At 44.1% G+C, this 10663-nt stretch overlaps 1 protein-coding gene across 1 annotated transcript; it reads left to right on the forward strand.

Moving 5' to 3' along the window:
• On the forward strand, positions 1-1534 carry LOC118599568 (the record flags this gene model as incomplete). The annotated part of the gene is given in 2 exon segments (XM_036215090.1): positions 1-831; positions 1386-1534. A coding segment is annotated over 1 exon segment (645 nt), but the record flags the coding sequence as incomplete, so codon positions are not given.
• Positions 1535-10663: the final 9129 nt, after the last annotated feature.

Here is a 10663-nt window from a genome sequence, read left to right on the forward strand (position 1 = left end):
GAAACGCCACTTCAACAGCAGCTAGCAGGACAAAAGATCAAGTTCAGTTTCAACCCTCCTGGTTCCCCACATTTTGGGGGTACATGGGAGCGAGAGATCAAGTCAATCAAGATGGCTCTCCGAGTCATCCTCCAGGAAAACGTTGTGCCTGAACCTGTGCTGCAGACCGTACTGGTTGAAGTGGAAGGAATGCTCAACGCTAAGCCCCTTGGATACATCTCTTCCGACGCTGCTGATCCAGATCCTGTCACCCCAAACCTGCTGTTGATGGGACGTCGTGACGCTTCACTCCCACAAGCTGTCTATGCCTCAAGTGATCTTCTTACCAAAAGACGGTGGCGTCACAGCCAGATATTGGCCGACCATTTCTGGTCCAACTTCATTCGTCGCCACCTACCTGATCTTCAAAGACGTTCCAAGTGGCACAGTGACACTGACAATCTGACGACTGGTCAGGTTGTGATGGTGGTTGATTCTCAGCTACCTAGAGCTCTTTGGCCGGTTGGAAGAGTTGTGAAGACCTGCGCTGACTCAGACGGAAGAGTCAGGGCAGCTGAAGTCAAGATAAAGGGACACACCTACCTCAGACCGGTTGTACGTCTAGTACAACTGCCAGCCTGGGAGGATGAAGACGACAGCGTTTAAGCCAGACTTTCCTTTAAGATTCAAATTTGCTAAATTTGGGGGCGGCTATGTAGGAAAGTCTCTGATATTTATTAGGTATTTTATTTTGAAAGACACTTATTGACGTAATTTCCTTTTGAGTAAGTTTCTGTTTTGAGACTGCACCCCCACTTATGATGCTGCTGCCGTGTGCGTTAATAAGCCAAAGTAAGTCTTGATGTATATATTTTCAGATATTTAGTTAAAATTACCTAATCAGTCCTTGATTCAGCATATTTTCTTTGCTTATTTCTGTTTTCATGCTGCGGAGTATATCTTTTCACCGTTAATTGATGATGTTGTGTTAATAGACTTTTATTAGAACATCGTATGCTTTCCTGCTTTAAGTTTCCATTTAAGCATATTTATTTAAGTGTACTTGAAGTCCGTTAATTTATTTTCCATGATTGTGTTGTTGAATTTTTGCCGCTTTCCCCGTCATGCGCTCCGTGTTTAATAGACGGATTCTGTTCATGCGCTGTTCACGTGCATCCGCGTAATAATATGGTTTTCATTCTTGCCCTCTAGAGGGAGCCAGAGACTGCTAAATCTGTTTGGAATAATAACAAAGGCTTGTTTAACCATTTGCATCCCTTCATTTCTGTTTATTTATGGTTTATTGGTTAAATTTTATTTAAATATCCCAGGTAGATAATGTTAATGATTAAGTTATTTACTTCTCCGTATTATAACACTATTATTCTGTATTTGTTTCTATGTAGACCACACGCCACAAACGCACATGTATCCATTCAACTCTTGGAATTAAAAAGTTCGCTGGAAACTGGACTCTCTGTGCCCTACTCTCTGACCGGAGCTCAGTCGAAGGGGGCTATAAGACCGGCATTCCCCTTTAGAGTGTTCCCACTCTGTCACAGTTGGCATGCGCCCCCTTTAGCAACACCCATCTGCAATAACCACTTATTCACTCCAGCAATGATGGACCCACAATTTTCAGCCCTAGTAAATAAGACTTAGAGTTTTTATACTTCTATGGAAGACTTATATATTAATACTATTTTTACCAGCTTCAATGAATGAATTCCTAAATGAAATCTCCAATAAACGGATTTCTTCCACTTCTTTCAACTTAGTCATTTTGTAAAAATGCTCACAGCTTCTTTCCCACAAATACCAGCCCCACATGGGGTTGACCCTGTGATAAAGGCTAATATCCTGTCAAGGTCCATATCTGGGCTGCACGGTGGTGCAGTGGTTAGCGCTCTTGCCTCACAGCGAGAAGGCCCCGGTTCGACTCCCGGCTGGGACCTTTCTGTGTGGAGTTTGCATGTTCTCCCCGTGCATGCGTGGGTTTTCACCGGGGACTCCGGCTTCCTCCCACCGTCCAAAAACATGCCTCATAGGTTAATTGGTGGCTCTAAATTGCCCCTAGGTGTGAATCTGAGAGTGAATGGGTGTGTGATTGTGGCCCTGCGACAGACTGGCGACCTGTCCAGGGTAAACCTTCGCCCATCAGCAGCCGGGTTAGGCTCCGGCACCCCCGCGACCCCGATAGGGACGAAGCGGTTAAGAAGATGGATGGATGGATGGATGAGTCCATATCTGCTACTTCTATGGTATTATCTCCAAAAAGCAAATCCGTTTAAATCAAATCAGAACAGAGTTAGAGTCAAAACTGCAGATGAGCCTTTCAGAGACTTTCTGGGAGAAAGCAATATGTGCTCAGAATTCTTCTTCTAGTTGTGCAACACTTTAATTAATACAAGTTTTAGCAGATTACATTAAAGTAAGAAAAATAGTCAAAGCTATTTCCAAAAATCTTAAAGATAAATGAAGTAGAAGGACACAAACTTTCTGTAACTTTGTCCACATGTTTTAGACATGCCTCAAGTGTTCTGGTTTCTGGATACATTTTGCAAAGTTATTTCAGAAATACTAGAGGTCAGCTCAACTCTGACCCCACACATTGTTATATTTGACAAATTCCCAGATAATATCTACACCACAAGCATTCAAAACAATGTCATTGCCTTTGTGTCTCTTATAGCATAAAACAGAATCTTGTTACTTTAGAAATCATTTCAACCGCCACTAATCAAAGTCTGGTTATGAGACATTCTGAGTCTCTTGTGGTTGGAGAAAGTTAAGTTTACATTAAGAATTCTGAGTAATTTATACTCATTGGAAACCTAACTACCTGCCCAAGAAATTCATTAACAACATCTATTACATAGCTGTCCACAATCTTGCCTGCCTGTTCCACCCACAAGCAAGTCCTTATTAATCTACAGCACATCTCAAGGTAAATTAGGGCCCAGGGGCCGGATCCGGCCCTCCGGGTTATTATATTCGGCCCTCCAGATCATTCTACTTTATTGCTATTAATGGCCTGATGTTACTGTAACAGTAACAGTTAGCTTGGATGAAGTTCAAACCGAGCAAGTCCAGAAGTATCTCCATCGTCAAGGGGAAGCTGTCAGACCACCGTTTCCACATTGGCGAGGACCCCATCCCAACGATCTCAGAGAAACCTGTGAAGAGCCTGGGCCGCTGGTATGATGCCTTTCTCAAGGATAAAGAGCAAGTGGAGCTGCTGAGAAAGGACATTGCCAACAGCCTAGAGAATATTGACAGAACTCTGCTTCCTGGCAAACTGAAACTCTGGTGCATGCAGTATGGCCTACTCCCAGGCCTCCTCTGGCCATTAACCCTGTATGAAGTGCCGCTATCAAAGGTGGAAAAGCTGGAGAGGCTGATCAATGCCTATGCCAGAAAGTGGCTTGGCCTTCCCAGGTGCCTTAGCACCATTGGGCTCTACAGCAGCAGTATTTTAGAACTACCAATCTCCAGTTTAGTTGAAGAATACAAGTGCGCCAAGGTCAGGTTGGAAATGACACTGCAGGATACCTGTGATCCAATTGTTGCCAAAGCAGAACCCATTCTGGCCACTGGAAGGAAGTGGACCCTGCTTTCCACCAGAGATAGCATCCACTAACCTGCGACCAGACCTTGTATTGTGGTCATCCTCGCAAAAGCTCGCCTACATTATAGAGCTTACAGTACCCTGGGAGGGTGCAGTAGAGGAGGCCTATGAACGAAAAATGCTGAGGTACGCCGACCTCGCAGCAGACGCCAAAGAACAAGGCTGGTGTGTGAAAGTTCGCCCAGTGGAAGTAGGCTGTAGAGGGTTTGTGGCCACCTCAACATCCAGGCTTCTCAGGGAGATGGGGGTGCGAGGGAAGATCCAAAGGCAGGCAATGAAAGATCTCTCCAAGGCTGCTGAGAAGGGGAGTCAGTGGCTATGGATTAAGAGGAAAGACCTGACCTGGGCCTCCAAATGTCTGGTGGCGGATGGGGGTGAACCTGGGACGCTGGGATTCACTGCTGAACCCTCTGGAGGTGTCGTGGGCCTATCAGCGAAACACCTAAGAAGGAGGGAGCCCACTTGAAAACCCAAACGATGTCACCATTCATTTGCCTGCCACAGTGTCTGATCGGTGCCATTTATCGAGGGATGATAAAATCTAATCCTACACAACAGACCTAAGGTTAAACAAAAACATTCCCCGACCACAAAGCAGATTTATTTGTAAGGCTTGTTAATTAATGATTGCTAACCTATTGATTGTTTTATTTTCAAAGGGGAGATGTGGTGTTAAGGCCATGTTATGTTTACTTTGATATGACCCGAAGGGCGCATGTGGATGGCGTCACTGCAGCGCCAGCGCGCACGCCACGCAGGATTCAGAGGCGCACATGAGGGGCGCACTTGAGAGGCGCACATGAGAGGCTTGTTCAGGATTGTTCTAAATAAAGTCAGATCGAACAAGCAAGCTGTTGGACCCGAGTTATTTCTTCTGGATAACACCACAAATTGATCACGTAACCACAGACTTACGTAAAGCAGCAGCAAGGCTCCTGATCAGGACTGTCTGTCAGTCTTTATGCCTGTCTGTCTCTGTGCTTTTCTTCATCTTTTTTACTGTGCTTGCACTCATCTCTGTGGTTATTTCATAGTCACTGTCAGTATTTTTACTCATTGGGAGATTATATGCTTTAAAGACAATACTTTAAGATGAACATAAAAATGTCCAAACCAGCAAATTCCAGTGGTTACTGTTGACCAGCACAAATGATAGAATTGCTCCATAGTGGCTGAAGTTCACCTACAATTGAAACAATGCAAATATACGAATGAAAATAACTACTAAATCCAAAATAAACATTTGAAGACAGAATGATAGTTTGATCATGGGAAAGGTATTTCTTTCTCATACCAGTGTTAGTGTTGTACTTCAGAATTGTTTCTGATTTTTTCCTCAGGATTTAGTACATTTATATTTTAGTCAAATCCTTCATAGTCTTAAGTCGTACTCTTTTCACACACAGAACTTTACCTTTCCTAAACTTTGATGAGGCAGATTTTTCCGCTCACCAAAGAGAATACAACCTGCTGTATAATGGCTCAATAAATAGATCTTGTGGTGATGAGGATGTTCTGCTCCTTCATCTGTGAGGAATCACTGCAACAACCACCTCACAGTTCTTTTTCCACAGTAGTTTAACTCCACATTGACATTTAAACAAATTGTACTCTTAGAGAAATGGTAGACAGCTGTACATTCATCAAAAGTGCATCTTGCTTTTGCACTGAAATAAGGACATTTCTTTTTGTTCTGTGTCCTTTTTTCACATGCTGGTATTTCAATGAAAGTGAGCAACATGGGTTCTCTTTCAGAAACTCATGATACAGTGTGTCTGTCCATGGAGGTCTGAGTTTATTCATGTCATGTTTAGCTTTTATCTTATCCCATTTCTATTTTGTAATGAAAATGTTAAACGTCCTGGTTTACAATATCTGTTGTCAGTCTCTTCCTCCTGAGCACCTTCAACATCCACTGAACTTTCACTTCTTTCTGCTGCTGCTGGTGTTTCTTCTGTGTCTAAAGTGGAACTCTCCTCAACCTCTTCCTTCCTGTCCATCTTTCTCTTTCCCTGCCTTTTCTTTAGCTGTTCTTGTGCATCATCAACAAAGAAGTTACAACGTGATAAGTAACAATCATGCTACAACGGGATATAAACAAATTCATTTTTCTGTCATTGTAGCAATATGCTTCCATACAGAAAAATGATCCCACAATCCATTTCTCCTGTAAAATGCATCACCGAGCTGGGAGGAGCTGCTGTTTCAACATGACTGGAACAAACAGTGTGACATTAAGTAGTAGTTAGGCAAAAATAAGCTAAATAAGTAGATCTCTGAACACCAACACACGCGATTAACCAAAGAAAATTAACATGCTAATATTCATTAAAGCTAATTTTTTGCACCTTGTAGAGCAGCCGTCTTTGGTTTTGACTCATCAATTTAGGCTTCAATGGAGTGATTTAAAACACTTTACAGAGATTACAGAGTTCAGTAAAGTTAGAAAGATATTCACAGATTTGCCCTTCCGGGTTCAACAGCTCTTCAGACAAAGGTTTGAATATGACAGCAAGTATCTCAATCGTCTTGGATCACAGAGAGTGATCTACAAATGCAGTTCAAAAGAAAAAAAGATTGTTTTTCTCTTCGAGCTGCAGATGGAGAGACGGCTGCTAAGGGACCGTCTAAAGAGTCAGTCGGTGTGTTCTCTGTTACAGAGGAATGAGGAGTTATACAATCTTATTGCATGTGGTAGAAATGATTGTCCCTGGAACAGCAGAGTTGTCTGAGCCTTTTGGAGAAGGTGCTCCATTGTTCATCCAGAACTGGGTGTAAGGACGCCTACAGGAGGAAGCTGGAGGAGAAACTGGAGGGAAACCGGACCAGAGACGTGTGGAGTGGAATGAGATCCATCACTGGTTTTCAGAGGAAGGGGAAAGGAGCTGTAGCAGGAGCTGTGGACCGAGCTAACAAGTTCAACCAGTTTTTCAACAGGTTTGACTCCAGCTCCCCTCCCACTGCTGCCCCCCCACTTCTCCACTGAATGGTAAATGGTAAATGGCGTATACTTGTATAGCGCTTTCTACCCTCCTTCGAGGGCCCAAAGCGCTTCACAGTCACAGACCCATTCACCCATTCACACACACATTCACACACTGGTGGTGGCTCCGCTGCCGAACACTGGCGCCAACCTCCCACCAGAGGCAATTCGGGGTTCAGTGTCTTGCCCAAGGACACTTCGACACATGGGCGGGCAAGGCGGAGTCGAACCCGCTCACTTCTGATCAGGAGTCGACCGCCCTACCACTGCACCACGGCCGCCCCATTGCTCTCCTTCACCCCCCTCGGTCCCCTTGTCACCTCTGGAGTCTTCAGCCCCCTCCCCTCAGCTAACTTCAAGCACCAACTCCACTACACCCCCCACCCCTCAGACTGGACTATTTATCACATCCAGCCAGGTGAGGAGAGAGCTGGAGAGGCTCAACGAGGGAAAGGCTGCTGGACCCGATGGCATCAGTCCGCAGGTGCTTAAGAACTGTTCCAGCCAGCTGTGTGGAGTTCTGCAGCACCTGTTCAACCAGAGCCTTCATCTCCAGAGGATCTCAGTGCTCTGGAAGACATCCTGCCTGGTCCCAGTGCCAAAGAAAAACCATCCTGCGGCACCGAGTGATTACAGGCCAATAGCACTGAGCTCCCACGTGATGAAGGTCATGGAGTGGCTGGTGCTGTCACACCTCAGACCTCTGGTGAGCCCCTTTCAAGACCCACTGTGTTTTGCATATCAGCCCAAGGTTGGGGTTGATGATGCTGTGATACACCTGCTGCAGAGGGCTTACAGCTTCCTGGATGGACTGGACACCAGCGTGCGAGTCATGTTCTTTGACTTCTCTTCTGCCTTCAACACCATCCAGCCGAGACTGTTGAGGGCCAAGCTGGAGAACATGCAGGTGGAGGCTCCCCTGGTCGCGTGGATTGAGGACTACCTGACAGGTCAACCTCAGTTTGTGAGACTGCAGAGCTGTGTGTCTGACACCCTGACCAGCAACACAGGAGCCCCTCAAGGAACTGTGCTGGCTCCCTTCCTATTCACCACCTGCACTGCTGACTTCCAGTACTGCTCTGAGTTCTGTCACCTCCAGAAGTACTCGGATGACACAGCTATTGTTGGGTGTGTGGAGAACGGACTGGAAGATGAGTACAGGGACCTTGTGGACTGTTTCGTCAGGTGGTGTGAGGAGAATCACCTGCAGCTGAATGTGGCCAAGACAAAGGAGATGGTGGTGGACTTCAGTAAGAGTAAGCCCCCACCCTCCCCAGTTGGTGGAAAAGATGTTGAGACCGTCACATCTTACAAGTTCCTGGGTGTCCATCTTGACCATAAACTGGAGTGGTCCACAAACACTGAAGCGGTCTACAAGTAGGGCATGAGCAGACTGTACTTCCTGAGGCGACTCAGGTCCTTCAATGTTTGTAATAGGATGCTCCACATGTTTTTCCAGTCTGTCATGGCAAGCACCATCTTCTTTGCTGCAGTGTGCTGGGGTGCCGGCATCACAGCAAAGGACGCCAACAGACTGGACAAACTCATTAAAAAGGCTGGTTCTGTTGTTGGTTCCAAGCTAGCCAGCTTTGAGGAAGTGGCGAGAGACAGAATGTTAGCTAAACTGCTGACCATTATGGACAATCCCTCCCACCCTCTTTATGCAACTGTGGACACACTTAGAAGCAGCTTCAGCAGTAGACTCTTGCAGCCCCGCAGCTCTAAGGAGCGGTACAGGAAGTCATTCCTGCCATCTGCCATTAGGCTTTATAACTCCACCATGTCTAAAAGGTGAAAAGAAAACACCTTGGTGCTTTTTCTTAGGCTCTTTTTACATCTTTGTACATGTGTGTGTATAGTCTTTTTCTGCTGCTATGTGTGTACATTTGTTTATATTTATATATATTCTGCTACTATAACTACTTATATTTATAAGTTAGTTACATTTTATTGATCATTTGAATTTATTGATCTTTTAGCAGTTTAATGGTGTTTTATGTTTTTCATTATTATTAATTGCTGCTTCTACAACTGAATTTCCCTGTGGGGATAAATAAAGTTGATCTTATCTTATCTTATCTAATATTATCTTATCTCATCTTAAAATATCTAACTAAAACTGTGAGTCTTTCAAACTGCATGAGTCAATATTTGATCATCAACAGAACAGAGATGATATAAAAATGATTCAACTGAGAGACTTTTGTTAGTTCTGGTGGGATTTCTGCTTCAGGACTCAGAGTAAACAGGAGTGTGGTTTCCACAGTTACCATGGTTACAATAGAACAAAATCCTGTAAAATAATGAACAAAATACAAAACCCAGCAGCCTTTAATCAGAGGAACTCAAGCCACTTTGTGGTTCTGAAAGGTCTGATGAAAGATGAAAAAGAAGAACCAAAATGCTCCCAGATGGAGAATCCTGAGGCCAGAACTGCTGGAAGGTTTTCTTTCTCTGGTCAACAGCCATGCTGCTGCTTTCTGGACCGGCTGAAGGATGTTCAGAGAATGCTGGTCCACTCTGTGGTACAGAGATGTGCAAGGAGTCCAAGAAACACCAGAAAAGACTTCTGAGCTTCTGCAGGAAACCATCATGTCTGAATCTGATGAATCACCAACACAGATCATTCAGAGAAACAGTTTCAGGACACATGAGGAGAAAACTACAGCAAGAGTGTGTGGACAAAGTTAAGAGAAGCTCCAAATAGAGAGAGAAGAGAAACAGAAGACTTTCCAACACTCCAAGTTAGAATGAGAAGATGAAGTGCAGTTCTCCATCAGTCCACTGGGGGAGCTGCAGCACAATCACTGTCCATTCTTCAGTACTTCCAGCTGCAAACAGAAAGCAGAAACACAGAGATGAAGTGTTGTCTCTATCTGATGGTGGTGTGTCAGTCAGTGATGCAGCACAGCAGCAGAAAGAGCCACAGGAGCTTCAGTTCTGTTCAGAGCAGCAGCTTCCTGTCACCTTCACCTGTTGGAGCTTCTGCTGCTCTGATTGGCTGACTGTTGTCCTGAAGCCTGTCATCATTCTCCTCAGAGCTTCACTGAGAAGCTGCAGCTTCACAGGAAACTCTGCATCTTTGCTCTCAGACTAACTTTAGGACCAAACATCTGGAAGCAGCTGGACTGACTCCAACCCTCTACTGACCTCAGAGTCTGCAGTTTGAAGTTTGGACTCTCCACCAGATCCTGGAGCTGCTGAACATCTGAAGACTGAAGGCTGTTGCAGCTCAGGTCCAGTTCTGTCAGGTGGGACGGGTTTAAATTCAGAGTTGAGACCAGAACAGCACAGCTGATCTTTGACAATCTGCAGTTCTCCAACCTGAATCCAGAAGAAAGAATTTCTTTTTTATTCATGTATTATGTTTTTCACATAAGACAAGGCAAACAATACAAACAATAACCACCCCCTCCCACCTCCCTGCCCCCATTCTGCTGCCAACAATTATACCAGTTATAATTACATCATTGCATTATGATATATATAGACATGTATGTAGACATAAAATAAATTAATTAATTAATTAAAAAAAAAAGATAGGACATAGTACTTAAATAACTAGTAAGGAAAAATAAATAAAAGAGTAAATAAAATACCAGAAGATAACAATGTTGAAAGGTCATTCTATCACTTTTGTAGATAGGTGGTTAAAAACGTTAAGAAGGGTTCCCATACTAAGTTGAATTTTTGTTCAGAAGATCTTAATGTGTATCTCATTTTCTCAAGTTTTAAATTAAATAATACATCTTTAATCCAGTGGGAAACTGTGGGTGGAGCAGCGTCCTTCCATTTGAGGAGAATAAGACGACGTGCTAATAGAAAAAGCAATAATCTTCTGAGCCCTTGAAGGCAGAGGTAACCCCTCATCAATAATCCCAAACAAAAGCATCAATGGATTCGGTGGTATATTAATCCCAAATATACAGGAAAAGGCATCACATACATCTCTCCAAAAGCACTGTATTTTCGAACAGGACCAAAACATATGAATTAAAGTGGCTTCTGATGATTTACATCTGTCACACGTAGAATCGATTTGTGGGTACATTTTAGCGAGTTTAGATTTGGGA

This window comes from Oryzias melastigma, linkage group LG14 (assembly GCF_002922805.2).
Source record: "Oryzias melastigma strain HK-1 linkage group LG14, ASM292280v2, whole genome shotgun sequence".
Taxonomy (NCBI): Eukaryota; Metazoa; Chordata; class Actinopteri; order Beloniformes; family Adrianichthyidae; genus Oryzias; species Oryzias melastigma.